The 17,145-nt window shown below is 36.1% G+C and overlaps 1 protein-coding gene and 1 pseudogene across 1 annotated transcript; both read left to right on the forward strand.

Moving 5' to 3' along the window:
* Positions 1–3,499: 3,499 nt before the first annotated feature.
* Positions 3,500–5,697, forward strand: LOC111374048. Its single transcript, XM_022996667.1, has 3 exons — positions 3,500–3,681; positions 4,197–4,298; positions 5,616–5,697. The coding sequence occupies exons 1-3, from the start codon at positions 3,563–3,565 to the stop codon at positions 5,695–5,697; spliced, it is 303 nt and encodes a 100-aa protein (XP_022852435.1). The 5' UTR covers positions 3,500–3,562.
* Positions 5,698–11,117: 5,420 nt separating this feature from the next.
* On the forward strand, positions 11,118–15,765 carry LOC111374049 (annotated as a pseudogene).
* Positions 15,766–17,145: the final 1,380 nt, after the last annotated feature.

The raw sequence follows: 17,145 nt of genomic DNA on the forward strand, positions 1-17,145 counted from the left end.
AACATATTATAAGCATGTATGAAACTGACTTAGATTTTTCCGATATTTACAAATCTTGTGAAAAAAGGGATGTTGATAAGTTTTTTAGGCATGAGGGTTATTTATTTCGGGGAAAATAGGTTATGTGTTCCTAATTGTTTATTGCGAGAGTTATTGGTGAGAGAAGCACATAGTGATGGATTGATGGGACATTTTGTGGTACAGAGGACTTTGGAGATGTTAGGGGAGCATTTCTATTGGCCTAAGATGAAAGTTGATGTTGGGAGAATTTGTAGTCGATGCATTACTTGTAAAAGGGCTAAGTCTAAAGTTTTACCTTAAGGGTTATACACACCATTACCTACACCTAGTGAACCATGAGTTGACATTTCAATGGATTTTGTTTTGGGTTTACCTAGGACTAAGAAAGGACGGGATTCAATTTTTGTGGTGGTAGATAGCTTTAGTAAATGGCACATTTTATACCATGTCACAAAATTGATGATGCCACACATATAGCTTATTTGTTCTTTAAAGAGGTTGTGCATTTGCATGGGGTTCCAAAGAGTAAGTATCAGATAGGGACGTGAAGTTCTTGAGTCATTTTTGATGAGTTCTGTGGGAGTAAGTTAGGAACGAAATTGTTATTTTCCACAACTTGTCACCTCCAAACTGATGGACAAATTGAGGTAGTCAATAGGACTATGATTCAACTCTTGCGCACAGTGATCAATAAGTACTTGAAAAATTGGGAGGAGTGTTTACCTTTCGTTGAATTTGCTTATAATCGTGTTATTCATTCTACTACTTCATTTTCAGTTTTCGAAATTGTTTATAGTTTTAATCCACTAACCATTTTTGATTTAATTCCATTACTTGTGAATGAGCGTAGCAGTTGATATGGTAAAAGAAAAGCAAAGTTGGTAAAATTATTCCATGAAAAGGTTAAGTTGTAGATCGAAAACAAAAGCAAGCTTGTTGCATCGCAGGCAAACAAAGGTAGAAAAAGGGTAACATTCGAACCCGGAGATTGGGTTTAAGTGCATTTTAGAAAGGAACGCTTTCCAGAGCAAAGGAAGTCAAAATTGCAACCGCGGGGAGACAATCCATTTCAAGTCATCAAGAAGATTAACGACAATGCTTATAAACTAAACCTTCCAGGTGAGTATAATGTTTCAGCAACTTTTAATGTGTGTGATCTCTTTCTCTTTGATCCAGGCGTAGATTCGAGGACGAATCCTTTTGAAGAGGGATGAGATGATGTGATCCAAGAGTCAAGCTCAAAGAATACAAGTGTAGAGCGAGACTCGTTGATAATCGAAGGCGGACCGATGACGCGATCAGGGCAAAACGAGTAAAACAAGCGATGAGATTGTTTGTTCAAGAAACAATTGACAAAACATTGTTCAGGACGCAAAACGAGGCAACTTTCATGTTGGGATCGAGAGTCGAAGTGAATTGGATCAACATAATACAAGCAACAAAAGTCGAAAACAAAATTAACATATGCGGTCGCATAATTGGCGAGAATTTTCCTTTTTTGGCGCGAACTTTCCTTATTTCATTAGAATTTTATTATAGACAATATTCTTGTAATTTTTAATTCTGTTTTAAACTAGGATTAGAGTTTTATTCCTTTTAGAATTAGTTTTTAAATTTTCATTAGAGTTTTATTCCTATTAGAATTAGTTTCTAGATTTCTACATATAAATAGGTTTATTTCTATTGAAAAACATCACATAACATTATTTTGAGAGAATTCAATAAAGAGAGGCAATTTGTTTTTTCACATCATTTTTCATTGAACAATTGGAACTTATCGAGAGTTACAATCTTGTGGCGTTTTACAATTTGGGTACGGGTCTTAATCGTATAATCAAGGGGTCTTTTAAGCTTTGATCTTGTTGGGTTTCTTGGTTCATTGATTCGGGTTAAAACTCTCAAACTCCTTAATTGGTTTTTCTGGGGTTTTAACAATCTAGTTGTGAGTTTCATAGTTAACGTTGCTATGGAGTTGGCATCAAGAATGATCGACGTTGAGCTTATTTTGTAAATTATAGTACATTTCTACATATGATGTACTTGATCTTTTCACAATTACAGTAGCATCACGTCTTTCATTTGTCCATTTCCACACTCGTCGACTGGAATCAATTCTTCCATTTTTCATATAAAAAATATAGATTTCGTTGAAATTGTTCGTTTGGAAATTTCTTGAAAAACTAATCATAGGTTCGTCATTTTCATTAATCAAAGTAATAAATTGGGATTGCAGTTGATCCCATATCTGCATTAGAAAATATAACTTATTAAAAAATATAATTATGAGACAAAAAGAGGAAGAAAAGCTGACTAGGCTGGTTGTTTCCAGCTCGCTGGATCTAGTTGTTTGGAAATAGATAGCCCAACCAATTGGGCTATCGATTTTCTAGCCGATCTAGACGGCAGGTCGACTGTTCCCAGTCGACTGTTAGTCTATGTAGATGATTTTTTTTTTTTTTGCTTAAAAAATTATAAATCTATTTAAAATTGTAAAAATTCATCTGCCTATGTAAAAATAAGATTTAACGATTAAAATATTGTACTAATTCAATGAAAATGAAATTAATATTATGTAAATATACTTATCGATTTTATGTGATGGGTAGAAACAATATTTTCTTGTTGAGCGTTTGATAAATTATGAAATTTCAAGGTTGAAATAGATGAAAATGAAACAATTTTTATTTGTGTTGAAATAAACAGATAAAGAAAGTGACTTGATTTTAAAATTTTAAGTGGAGGAGTTTAGAATTCTTTAAGTTTTAAAGGATATTATATATTTTTTAGAAATAATATCATATTTTTGTAATTGTATAAGTAATTTTATCTTTAATGCATGAAAAAGTTGCCTACTGTTATTAATGATAAAAAAAATTTGGTCAGAGTAAAAGGTAGACAAGACATTTTAAAAATTGACCCCTGGTGGGAGTGCCAATGGGAGGCATTGAAGCAAGTAGATAATTCAAATATGACTGATATAAATTTAAAGAGTTAATTGTTTTAATGATCACTGAACTTAGGTTCATGTATTTGATTGGTCACTAAAGTTTAAAATTTCAAGTTTTAGCCATTAAACTTTGGTCAATGTCTTCGATTGTTCACTGAACTTAGGTTCATGTTTTAGATTGCTTACTGAAATTTAAAATGTCGAGTTTTGACCACTGAATTTTTGAATATATCATACGTTACTCACTAGCATAATTGTTAAATTTTGAAAATATCGAGTTTATAGTGAGTAATGTACAACATTTTTCAAAGGTTAATGAGTAATATATAATATTTTCAAAATTAAATGAGTAATGTACAATTTTTTTCAAAATTAGTGACTAAACTTGACATTGATCTAAGTTTAGTGACCATATTTTGACATTTTAAATTTCAGTGACCAATCAAAGACGTAAAATTAAGTTCAATGACCGTGGGAACAATTAACTCAAATTTAAATTACGAGAACGACAAAGGAGAGTAATAATAGTAATTTACTAAATTGGCTGGGAGTGTGAAATCCAAGAAATCGGCGAGATGGAGCCAAGCATTGGTGATGGAATCGACGATACCGAGGGATTACGATTGTGGATCTGATAATCCCTCTGTCAATCACTCGCCTGCAACTTCCAGCAATTCCTCCTCCGCCAATTTGAAATTCAGTACTTTTCAAAAGTATATTCAATCCCCTTAATTGCATATTTGGATTTTTTCTCTTGTTGAAAATTGATATGGGGATTAAAATATATGATTTTTCCATATGGGTTTTATATTCGTTTTCTTTTTAATGTAGGCGTGTTTTATTATATATAAGAACATAAACAGAGAAAACATTGATGTATATTTATATGCCTGAATTACTAGGAATACCCAGCTGCACGCACAAGTTTTGAACTTTGAGGTGCTGATTTAACGTAATTACAGCAAAAATAGGTCACTGGTTTGTCAACATTTTCTTTTGTGATTCTACTCTGTTTGTGTTATCTAGCTATTGTAATGCTTTTTTACTATATTTTATTTGGCGTATGAGGTGATAAACCTTTTATATTCAACTGTCACTAAAATTAGAGGAATGAATTTGGCGTGTCTAAATATGGTAGTGGTATTATTTCTGATGAACTGCTTGATTTGGAGTTTTACTATGATGAATTCTGAAGTTAGTGATGTTTATTTTTCATTTTTTGTTCTAGACACGATGAAAAGTGTGAGGTGTGTGCTTGGGAGACGGGGGAAGAAAGTCGGAGAAGCAACAAGGCAGGCTACAGATCTTGCTGGGAACACTTGGCAGCACCGTGAGTTTTCTAGTTTTTTATTTTTTTCAAGTTTGTGTTCATTTATAAATTCCATGAACAAGAAGCTTTTGCATGCCATTGCACTATAATTTCTTTCCCTCTCAGTGTAAAATTCCCATTAGATGGAGTTGGACTTAGTTTGGGACCATATAGTTATGTATAACTGAAGTTCTGGAAAATGCGAAATTTCATTCCATGCAAACAGCTTACATCCACAAAGTGGTCTGGGAGGAAGGGCCGATTGGATGTTTTCACTGAGGTGATAGTTGAAAAGTGAGGCTGCATGTGGGGAGAGTCACGGGAGTAGCAAAGCTCTGATTTGTTGAGTGCGTGGTTAATGTTGGGCATGGAAATATTCCATTCCCTTTTTACTCTTCATTTATGCACCTGAACATGTGCATTGCTTCTATAGTTATTCTTCGTAGTTACTCTCGCACAGTGACGTAGTCAAGCCTGCTAATTGAATTCTATTGAAGCTGCTATTCATGGCTTCACAGTCTCCTGTTGGGGTTCCCCTTTCAGACTGTTAGTTTTAGTGTAATTTTATGGACTTCTTCCCAGTCATAGGGTGCAATGGTATGTGTTATAAATAAGAAAAAAAGTTATATAAATATATGTGAACATATTTACATCAAGTTTATATATTGGAGAATCGGAGATAAGGCTTCATTTGTTGTGAGTTTGTTTTTAGTTATACTGACTTTTGTAGATCACCATCTGATTTCCTTGCTGTCCCCTACCCATTGGCATGTCACCACCTTTATTAACACTTTTTNAATCAGTAGTGGGTTTTAGATTACAATGGATGACAATAATCTTGGAAGATTAGATGATACCGGATACCATATTTTGTGCAGAGAATACATGTAGGCTGTAGTTGACTTTTTGTAACAAATAATCGTTTGGTTTGTTGGATATTTCTTTTTGTATGTAATTTATATTATGCATATGAGTTCTTAGTTTGTTGCTCCGAAAATCTTCTAATGTGTTTTGATCAAAACTGACATTTGTAGCTGGATATTGTTGTCTGACATAAGAAAGATGGCACTAACCTTCACATAATTGTATCCCTTTGATTCTATACAAGAGGCCATGAGAGCTTGTGATTTAGTTTAGTTTATTTTTGTTCTTGTGAAACTGTGCAATTTTCTGGCTTGGTTTAGGTTTTTCACTTTATACTTATATATTCAGACCTATTAGACTGTTTTGCAGTAGATGAGCTAAACCTCCACCCACGTACCTCTCTTTCCCATTTGTTTGGAGTAACTGAATTGTGTGACATCTTATTTATTTATTTATTTATTTTGCATTACACAGTGAAAACGAGCCTCGGTTTCACGGGGTGCCTTTCTTCTTGGCACAGAAAGGGACATCGTGCGGCAGTAGTTTGCTCCGCTAGACTACCTTCCGCCTTTTCTCGATCACGTCGGGACGAAAGAAAATTTGATTACAATTTTGTAGAAAGCTTACAATAGAGAATTTGAATACATTGAAAGTAAATTGAACATTGATTGATGAAAACTGAACATTACAATTGATGAAAGTAGAAAATTACAATTGCTGGTACAGGGGTGGACACCAGTGAGCTTGAAAGATTTTTGAATGACTAATACCCTCTATAATAGCATTTTGAACAAAAACTCAAGTGACGGGAGTAGACGTTTAAAAGACGAGGAATCATACTAAACGTTTACCAATATCAGAGTTATTTTACAACTGAAATAACTATTACAATGAAAAGAAAATTACAACTCAAACTTGAAGTAATATTTACAATGTGCGGCCGAAGTTGGGCAAACTGCGGTTGCAATAGTGTCAAGGGGCTAAGTAAAGCTGCGGTCCTTGACATTCTCCCCCATTTGTTTTGGCGACGTCCTCGGTGCCATCAATGCATGATACGCTTCAATTAATGATTTGAAGGCCTCGAGATCTTTTTCTCTTTCCCAAGTATTCTCCTCGCTGTTGTATCCCATCCATTTGATCAAGTATCCCTGATGATCTTTTCTAGAAGCCCGAGTGATTTGATGGTCAAGAATAGCTTCAGCAACCTTCTTTCCAGCTTTCTTCAGTTCAAATACAGGTCGCTTTGACTCATTTCTAGATGCGTCCTCCTTATCCGAAAAGTATGGCTTCAACACACTAACATGAAGGACCTTGTGGATTTTACACCATGAAGGGAGTTCAACTCTTTATGCAACTCTTCCAATCCTTTTCACAATCGGTAATGGTCCAATGTATTTTGGTGACAATCTTGAGTCCTTCCCTCTTGTTGGTTTGTAAACATTTCTGTCGGGAAGCTTAACCATTACCAGATCTCCAACATTGAATTCAATAAAACGGCGCTTTAGATCTGCAGCCTTTTTATACCGTTTTTGAGCTTTTTCAAGATAACTCCGAGCAATTTCAATATTTCGTTTCCACTCTTGAGAAAAGCTCTTTGCTTGAGGGGACTTGGTACTTCGTTCAATATCCACTGTATGAGGGAGTAGCGATTGCTGGCCAGTAACAATCTCAAAAGGACTCCTATTGGTGGAAGAGCTCTTTTGGGCATTGAAGCAAATTTGGGCCGCATCCAAAAGTTTTACCCAGTTTTTCTGCGAAGTAGAGATAAAGTGCCAAAGATATTCTTCTAGCATAGAATTGAAGCGCTCCATCTGTCCATCAGATTGTGGGTGAAAACTAGAACTCATGCTCAAAGTTGAACCAAGAAGTTTGAACAACTCAGTCCAAAATATGCCAGTGAAACGAGGATCTCGATCACTGACGATGTCCTTAGACAGCCCCCTGTATTTGACAATATGTTTGAAGAAGAGTTGAGCTGTCTCTTCCGCGGATACATACTTAGGCGCTGCAATGAAAGTTGCATATTTTGATAGACGGTCCACCACGACAATGATAGTGCCAAAATCCTCAACTTTTGGCAACCCAATAATGTAGTCCATCGATACACTTTCAAATGGCCGAGTTGGAACGGAAAGGGGCTCCAGCAAGCCCGCCTTTTTCTGATGATCTGCCTTATCCTGCTGACAAATAAGACAAGTTTTTACATATGTTGCAATGTTGTCCCACATTTGAGGCCAGTAGTATCCCCATTGTAGTAGTGCACAAGTGTGTTCCTCTCCGGGATGCCCCGCCCAAATTATGTCATGGCATTCCGTAATTAGTGATCTCTTCAGATCTCCGCCCTTAGGAATATATAGGCGGTCTCCCTTTGTCTTCACTAGTTTCCCATCTAGCCAGAACTGTCGAGTTTTACCCTGCTTGATAAGGTCGACCAAATATTGGGTAGCCGGGTCCTTCTCCATAAGTGCCCGAATTTGGTCTCTAGTGTTCGTGGAGACTGCGCTCCCTGAAAGAGCAGCTACAGAGCAGATGGTAGCTAAATCGGCCCGTCGACTAAGAGCATCAGCAACATGATTACTAGAGTCAGGACGATACTCTAACATAAAATTGAACTCTGAAAGGAATTCCTGCCAACGAGCCTGTTTGCTCGATAGTTTTGGTTGGGACATAAAGTGACTAACTGAAGTGTTATCTGTCTTCACAATAAATGGAAACCTAAGCGATAGTGACGCCATCCTCTGAGACAATGGACTACTGCTAACAATTCCTTTTCATGTGCCGAGTAACGACGTTCTGTCTGGTTTAACTTCCGGCTCTCATATGCTACCGGATGTCCTTCTTGCATGAGGACTCCACCAAGGGCAAAATCTGAAGCATCTGTATGAACTTCAAATGGTTTAGCCATATACGGTAAGGCTAAAATCGGGTTCGTCCACATGGACTTCTTCAATCTTTCAAAAGCAGCTTGGCATTGGGATGACCAATCCCAATATCCTTCTTTGTCAATTCAGTAAGTGGCAGTGCAATTTCTGAGTAGCCTTTCACAAATCTTCGATAGTAATTGCGTAACCCAAGAAATGAACGTACATCATGTACGGTTTTTGGTGGTTGCCAATCTTTGATGGCTGTAACCTTCTTAGAATCCATGCGAATTTTACCTTGTTCAATGATGTGACCCAAGAAACTGATAGATGTCTGAGCAAATGAGCATTTAGACGGCTTAGCATAAAGTTCATTCTCCCGTAGCCGATTAAAAACTTGCCTCACATGCTGGACATGTTCCTCCAATGTCTCGCTGTAGATTACTATGTCATCCAAGTACACCACGACAAAGTCATCTAAGAACCCGTGAAGTACCTGATTCATCATAGTACAAAATGTTGCTGGAGCATTTGTCAAACCAAAAGGCATCACCTTAAATTCAAAGGCTCCATATCTGGTTACCACCGTAGTCTTTGCTTCGTTTCCCTCAATCCGAACTTGCCAGTATCCGGACCTAAGATCAATTTTTGTGTAATACTCCGCCCAACTCAGTCGATCGAAGCAATCTGCAACCAGTGGGATATGATAGCTATTCTTTACAGTAATTTTGTTCAAGGCTCGATAGTTACAGCACATTCTAAGAGAACCATCAGTCTTTTTCTGAAACAATACAGGAGCTCCATATGGCAACTTCGCAGGCACAATGATTCTACTCTCCAACATTTCCCCCAACTGCTTCCTAAGCTTTTCAAGCTCAGGCTGAGACATACGGTATGGTGCCCTGGCGGGAGCTTTAGCGCCTGGAATAAGTTCGATCTCATGATCAATCGTCCTTCTTGGTGGTAATTTCTTTGGTAATTCTTTTGGCATGATGTCCTCAAATTCTCGAATAAGCCTTTTAACGGGTGTAGGACCATTCGCCTCTTCGACCTCCTCTAATCGAAGAGTGCACAAAAAGGAGGGTTCATTTCTCTTGAAACCTTTACTAAATTGCATGGCTGAGATACTCTTCTCGCCCATCCTCCCAACCTGTGTAGGGATGACACACGACTTATTACCCATCATCATTAACGAATCGGAATATGGCAACACTGCTGTCTTATTAACCCAAAAGAAATTTCAATCCTAGAATAAGCTTGAAATCATCCATCTGAACTGCAGATAAATGTCCTTCCCTCGAAAGGACCTGCTTTGATCAACACCGATTTCGCCACTCCAGCTATTGGTTGAGCAGCGGAGTTGATTGCTTTGACTTTTCCACTACCCTTTTCTAGAACAAGTCCGAGCCGCTCTACTTCGGTACATGCAAGGTAGTTATGGGTAGCACCAGTATCCACCATAGTCCTGATTGGCTTCCGATTGATTTTTACATCAATGAACATTAAGCCTTTGGCCCTACAAATGCGAGCCTTCGCTTCTTCCATCTTTGCCTCTTTTAATGGGATATCATCCTTTTCAGCAACCCGATGCGATAGTGTGTTGCACCGATGTGAAAATGCCCCAACTACTTCCTCATCCTCTTCAGCGTCAGTCTCACTATGACAATTAGCCTGCGGGGCCTCTTGTTTTGAACTTGGCCCGCCACTTGCTAACTGACAATATGCATTCACCATCCGCTTTTGAGGGCACTCCGACACCCGATGAGGTCCTTCACATAAAAAGTACTTCAATTTGGGAGTGGCACAAGTTCGGCCCTCCGTTGCTTTTCCTTTGTTCCAGTTATTATTATTATTGTTGTTAAAATTTCCCTGACGGCTGTTATGATAGTTTCCCTGAAAGTCACGGGTGCTTTGATAGGCTCCTTCTCTATTCTGAGAGTAATGCTCTCCCTCATTTGGGTTCGAGCTGGGTTTGTAAGATCTGTTACCACCTCCAATTGCTTGATTACTTCCCGAAGGTCGATCTTTTCTAGATTCTGTTTGGTAGTCGCTCAAGCATTCAGCGGCTCCCATGGCCGTGCTTAAATCAGTAACCTTCTGTCTTTGAAGTTCCGTGCGTGTCCACGGTTTCAACCCTTCCATAAAGGTAAAGAGCTTATCATTTTCTGACATATCTCGAATATTCAGCATATGCCCTGAGAAGGATTTCACATACTCCCTGATAGAGCTCGTGTGTTTCAGGTCCCGAAGAGCCCGTCGAGCCTGATACTCGACATTTTCCGGGAAAAACCGCGATCTGATCGCTTCCTTGAGGAGATCCCAAGAATCAATTCGAATTCTGTGGGCCTGAATGTCCGCATATTTGGTTCGTTACCATAGTTTTGCATCTCCACCCAGATACATGGTAGCTGTGGTTACCTTTCTAGCTCCATCTTCGATCGAAGCTGCTAGAAAGTACTGTTCCATATCAAACAAGAAGTTTTCGACTTCTTTTGCATCACGTGCCTCTCCGTAGGTACACAGTTCAGGAATTCTGAGTCTAGGAGCATACTCGTGTGCGGGAGCTTGCCCATTGCTCACCGCACGTTGGAGTACTCGCAATTGAGCTCTCAACGCTTCCATTTCATCCTGCAGATCAGGAAGGATTGCAGCAGCTTCCGTCATTGCTGCGCAAGCTCTTTGGCTTTCATCCAATTGGATGTGTAATCCACGAATCTCAGATTCGGCCATCTCGACTTTTTCCTCGAGACCTTCCATAGCATAGCATAACCTAGTAGTTGTCTCATCAAGCGCATCCAGGCGCTGTTTCGTAGTATCCTTCTTTTGAGGCTTTACCACTTCAGTGGTGTGTGATGTAATTGGATCCATAGCTTTCTTATCGAGGGTCGTGAGCCGCAGCTCTGATACCAACTTTCACGGGGTGCTTTTTTTCTTGGCACAGAAAGGGACACCGTGCGGCAGTAGTCTGCTCCGCTAGACTACCTTCCGCCTTTTCTTGATCACGTCGGGACGAAAGAAAATTTGATTACAATTTTGTAGAAAGCTTACAATAGAGAATTTGAATACATTGAAAGTATATTGAACATTGATTGATGAAAACTGAACATTACAATTGATGAAAGCAGAAAATTACAATTGTTGGTGCAGGGGGGCGGACACCAGTGAGCTTGAAAGATTTTTGAATGACTAATACCCCCTATAATAGCATTCTGAACAAAAACCCAAGTGACGGGAGTAGACGTTTAAAAGACGAGGAATCATACTAAACGTTTATCAATATCAGAGCTATTTTACAACTGAAATAACTATTACAATGAAAAGAAAATTACAACTCAAATTTGAAATAATATTTACAATGTGCGGCCGAAGTTGGGCAAACTGCGGCTGTAATAGTGTCAAGGGGCTAAGTAAAGCTGCGGTCCTTGACACCCGGTCTATCTGATGCTGTCATAGGAAGAATTGCATATGGAACAAAGGTTCTTGCTGAAGGTGGGTATGAGAAAATATTTCAACAAACATTTGAGAGTTCCCAAGGAGCAATTGCAAAATACATATGCATGTTACTTATCCACATCTACTGGTCCAGTAATGGGTGTTTTATACGTCTCTTCTGCTAAGCTTGCATTTTGTAGTGATAATCCTCTTTCATATAAAGCCGGTGACAAGACTGAATGGAGCCATTATAAGGTACGCACTACGTTCTCTCTAGAAAGGGCTTTCTACGTGTGTTTATGTTCCTTTTCTTTCATTGGGACAAATAATTTATTTTTGAGCTATGAAGTTTCATCCGGTCATTTCATGATATTTATGAAAATTTGCAATGGGTTGCAATTATTTGTATTTTGATTTGTTGAATATAGATGCAACTGACTTAATTGTCCTCGATCTAAACTTTAGAGATTTGTGCTGACAATAACGAGAAGATTTTATTCTTTGTCTCTTGTATTTTATACAATTCTTTGCGTAAAATTAGAACCATTTTAAAAGAAACATCTAGCTAAAATTACTATTGGCGTGGGAGTTTAGTAATTTGACAAAGGACAAGAAAATGAATGTATGAAAGAAGAGAAGAAATTAGGGCCAAGAAGAAATCAATTTATTCATATATTCAAGGGTGCATATTACAATGAATAAGCACTCTATATAGTGCAACTGATCCAAAATCAATAGAATTTGTAATAAACTAGCATTTTGTCAAAAATTAAAAATAACCTAATCTAATTTATCACCTGTTTGGCCCACATTATTCCACATTATAATGAATGGAATAGTAATTTTTTGGAGAATGTGTGGTTGAAAAAGAAGTAAAAGTTTTTTGGTTTTACGTGAAATATTATTTTATTGAAAAATATGTTGTTGATAAGAAGAGAGAAAAATAAATTATAATTAAATGGGGAATAATGGGGGCTTAAAAAACTATAGTTTAAGTTAAACTTTTTTTTAAAATCTTATTGAAATCATATCTTTACCCTATCTCTATCTTCATCATTTCTCTTCGACTGAGAGAACTCGATTTTGACAAGGTAGACTAGAACTTCATACTTTAAAGAAGACGATCTTTTATCTTGACTAATTGTTTGAATTGAATCCTTGACACCAACATAAGACCGAACTCATACCAAGGAGACGATTTTTTTTTATGAACCAAAAAATAAAAAAATAAAAAAATCCAACATAAAAAAAAAGGAAATTGGTACCTCACAAAGCTAAAATGAGTCAAACAGTGTCTAAGTATCTATTTATATTGAATTATCTTAAGTTATTGATTCAATCAACATGAACACAATCGATCCTGCAAACATTAGCAAAAAAAAGTTTTAACTTTTTTGTGGATGAATTCTACTTGTGAACAGTAACGATGAACATTTGTTTCAATTTAAAAAAAATGGAAAAACTCGAATGGAACATAAATTTGTTGCCAAAACATTTATCTTGGAGTTTCCAGCTACAGGATCTGGTTAGAGTTTTGATTTGATTATGATGATGATGATGATGATGATGATTGTGATGGGTTGTGGTTTTGTGAGTAGTGGGCTTGGGTGTGGGCTGTTGAGGTTTGGTTTAGTGTTGTGGTGCTGGATTTGGTACTAGGCTTGTTTATATGGATAGTTAAAATTGGGTTATGGCATAGATAGGCTTGGGTAGTGGATCGGATTGATTTCTGGGCTGGTTTATTTGGGGCTTTATTGAACAAATGGGCAGCAGCAATTATAAAAGCAGGGAACAAAAACAAATTGATTTTGTTTTCCTGGATTTTTTTGGAAACTAAACGTGAAAAGGAAAAACTGGGAACAACTTTTACTACTGCCTGTTTGTTCTGCTCCTGGATTCGTGTTTTATGGTGGCTTGGTTATTCGGTGTATGGCTTGGATAGAAACAGCTGGTTGTTTAAAGTTTGTGGATTTGAAATGAAAGATCTTAGGCCAAAGGAGAACGACTTGTTCTAATACCAAATTGAAGCATGAGCATAGTAATTTGACAAAGAACAAGAAAATGAACTGGAAAAGAAAGAGATCAAAGAAGAGAAGAAAATAGGGCAAAGAAGAAATCAATTTATTTATATATGTTTGTATTACAATGAATAAGCCCTCTATATATAGAGCAATTAATCTAAAATTAGTAGAATTTATAATAAACTACAACTTTGTCAAAATATTAAAACTAACTTAATCTAATTTAAACAAATATAATTAAAATTAAACTCTATTCTAAATTCATATTTAAAATGAATTGAATAACTTGTGACAAATTTAATTTTGTAATAATAATAATAATAATAATAATAATAATAATAATAATAATAATAATAATATTATTATTATTATTATTATTATTATTATTATTATTATTATTATTATTATTATTATTATTATTATTATTATTATTATTATTATGTAATTGATTTGCGCACTCGCATATATCCATCTCTATCTCTTGCTGAAAGGCAGTAGAAAGTTATACTACCATCTTTGAGGATGCTGTTGATGCGAGCATTGAAGTTTTGGGGCAAGTAAATGTAATATTGTTGCGGTTGTGATAGTAGATTGATTGTTGATATTCACTTATCACTGTAATTGTACCCAAATTTTATGAATACCCATTTCTCTTTGGTTTATTTGCTCCATGAAGGAATTAGGATCCCAGTTAATGATGTCAAGTCTCTCTCTCACATTTTCAAAGTCAGAAATTAGATGCAAATACCTTCTGGAACAACCATTCATTTTGAAATCTTTGCGTATCTCACTTCTAATTTTAGATATCTGGAATCTTGGTTTGTCATTTTAACTAAATAGTATGCAAAGCTAATGTTTTGTGGCCCTAGAGTTACGATAAATATAGTAAAATTTAAGACAAATAGTTCCATTCAACTTCTTACCTTTCAATTTCATTACATTGTATTAATTTTATGCTTTTAGCTGATCTCAAATTCATTGAGATCAAGGATAAGAGAAGGCCTACGAGAAGGATATGTACTCCCGGTTCATATCCAAATGTGTTCTGATGGATAAGATCCATTCCTGACAAAGGAAATGAATAGAAAAGTCAAATAACTATAAAAAATTAATTATTGTCTTGAAAAATTGTGATAAAATGGTGGTGCTCCATTAAATTTCAGAAGGTTTTAAGTTTTATATATAAATATTTTTGACTCGGCAATTTATGGTGACCTCTTAAAAACCAATTTGAAGGGAGCAACCAGCATTTAAGTTGTCTTCTTTTCCAACTTGATTCTTTTCCTGTTTCTTGTATGAACTCTTTAGGGACATTAGTGAGGTAGTTTGGTTATCTACTTATTTTGCTATCTATGTTGTATGGACACTTCAATTGGGGTAGCATGTGCGTATCCGACTTGTATCAGATATGACACTCTTCTGATATTCCATCATGGTCATTCTTTTTTCTTTATCTGCAATGTTATATTTATAACTCAAATTTATTAATAAAAATAAATAGATACTCATACGTAAAAAATTTCAACAAGAAAAAATAATAATAAGTATAAAACTAAATTTATACTAGATATATGAAGAATCTTAATGATTTTAATTAACTTGTTGGCAACTTGTGTGTCGTTTTTTGTTTTTTGAAAAATCGGGTGTCAACATATCCGACACGTATCGTATTCGACACACATATCCGTATCCATGTGGGTGCATCATAACTTGCTATAGTTTCTATAACAGATCACATGTATTTTCATACGTGTTTGTTTTCTTATTAGCCTCTTGTCTACCTTTGTCGTGCTTTATAGTATCTGTTTTAATTATTAAATTAGCCAAACGAACACAGTTGATGCACTCACAATCAGATCCTGAGCATTAGGCTAATTTATAGATATTTGAGAACATAGAAATTTCTTTCACCATTGACTCTTGAATTCTAACACCTGTAATTGCCAAGCTGCCTGTTTTTCTTTTCTGGTACCAATTATTTATTTCTTTGATGAATCATGCAGTGTTTGCTGATATATCTTTGTTACAATTATTATGAACAGGCAGTTATCCCATTACATCAACTCAAAGCCATTAATCCTTCATCAAGCAGAACTTCAGCTGAAAAGTACATCCAGGTTATATCTGTTGATAACCTTGAATTTTGGTATATGGGCTTCTTGAATTATGATGGGGCAGTGAAGTGTCTGCAAGATGCCTTGCAAGTGCGCAACTTGTCATCCATCTAAAGTTGAACCCAGGTTCAAGTTTTACTTTAGATCAAAGGACGAGCTCCTTAATTCATATTTTTAGAAGATTTGATGCTCTTGGGGCAAAAAAATAAAAAACTGAGCACGACTTTTACTATTCCTTGCATTTGCCAGTTTTCTGAGGAAGTTTGCTTTATTTCTTTAAGCTTGTGGAGTTTCTATGTTTTCACAAATATCAAAATTTTAGGAAGTTTGCAAAAGTCATGTCATGATTCACAATGGTTAAATAATAATAATAACTGCCAGGGCTATTATATTTGGATCAAATACCTAAATGCTATTAGAGGATGCTATTCTTACTGCAACATATTTAATCAATAGACCTCATGAGTTATTCAGTACGAAACATCTATTGAGATGTTTAAACAAGAATACCCTCATGCACAGATATCTAATCTCTCACCAAAATAGTTGGGTGCACTACATTTGTACATGTCCATAGTACACAGAGACCCAAACTAGAACCCCGAGCAATAAAATGTGTGTTTCTTGGTTATAGTTCCTCCTAGAAGGGTTATAAACTTTATCCTCCTATCCTTAAGAATTTTTTTATAACCATGGAGATTACCTTCTTTTGAGAAATTCCTTTCAATACCACTTCACTTCAGGGGGAGACAAATAATAAAGTTCAGTGGGATGTGTCCATGATTCAGATTTAGATCCAAATCCCAGTTATTTGAACAGTGCACGTCAAAATCAGCCTGATCCAAATTTAGTTGAAGCTGAACCAGAATTAGTAGGGACTAATTCATACCCATTTCCAGAACCTAGTTCAAAGGGCAGCAATGATTTCATTCCTACCGATACTTTAACGAATTACAATTACAAGCACCCAATAGAGATGAATCCAAATATTACCAGGCCACATAAATTCAAAATTTACTCAAGAAGAAGAACACAACACACAGAGACCAAATCTGCCTTGCATGATTAGGATTTGGAAACTAAGGGGGCTCTTCAAGGGCTAGGTAATCATGATGATAATTTACCTATTGCCTTAAGAAAAGGGGTAAGACATTGTACTCAACATCCTATCTCCAATTTCATATCTTATTCTCGGCTATCTTCTATGTACAAGAGTTTTTTGTCCGTTCTATCTACAGAAGAATATTGAGGAATCTATGAACACAGAGAAATGGAAGAAGGCAACTATGGAGGAAATGAAAGCTTTAGAAGGTAACAAGACATGAGAAATTGTGAGACTGCCAGAAGGAAAGAAACAGTAGGTTGTAAGTGGTTGTTTACAATTAAATACAATGCAGATGGCTCCATAAGTAGGTATAAAGTAACGCCCCAATTTTCTATAAATTTCGAAACGTTACGAAAAACTCATTTTTCTTTATTTTATGTGCGGAACTATAAAAATAAAATTCTTTATTAAACAAATAACTGCAATATTTATAAATCTAAATTTAAAATATGAAAATTTTATTTAAACATA

This window comes from Olea europaea, unplaced genomic scaffold (genome assembly GCF_002742605.1).
Source record: "Olea europaea var. sylvestris unplaced genomic scaffold, O_europaea_v1 scaffold1199, whole genome shotgun sequence".
Lineage (NCBI taxonomy): Eukaryota > Viridiplantae > Streptophyta > Magnoliopsida > Lamiales > Oleaceae > Olea > Olea europaea.

Excerpts from the sequence above, each read along its gene's own strand:
- LOC111374048 (XM_022996667.1), top strand. The coding sequence starts at position 3,563 with ATGGAATCGACGATACCGAGGGATTACGATTGTGGATCTGATAATCCC. Across the intron at positions 3,682-4,196 it reads AAATTCAGTACTTTTCAAAA|ACACGATGAAAAGTGTGAGG; the intron begins GTATATTCAATC and ends TTTTTGTTCTAG. Across the intron at positions 4,299-5,615 it reads TGGGAACACTTGGCAGCACC|TGAAAACGAGCCTCGGTTTC; the intron begins GTGAGTTTTCTA and ends TGCATTACACAG.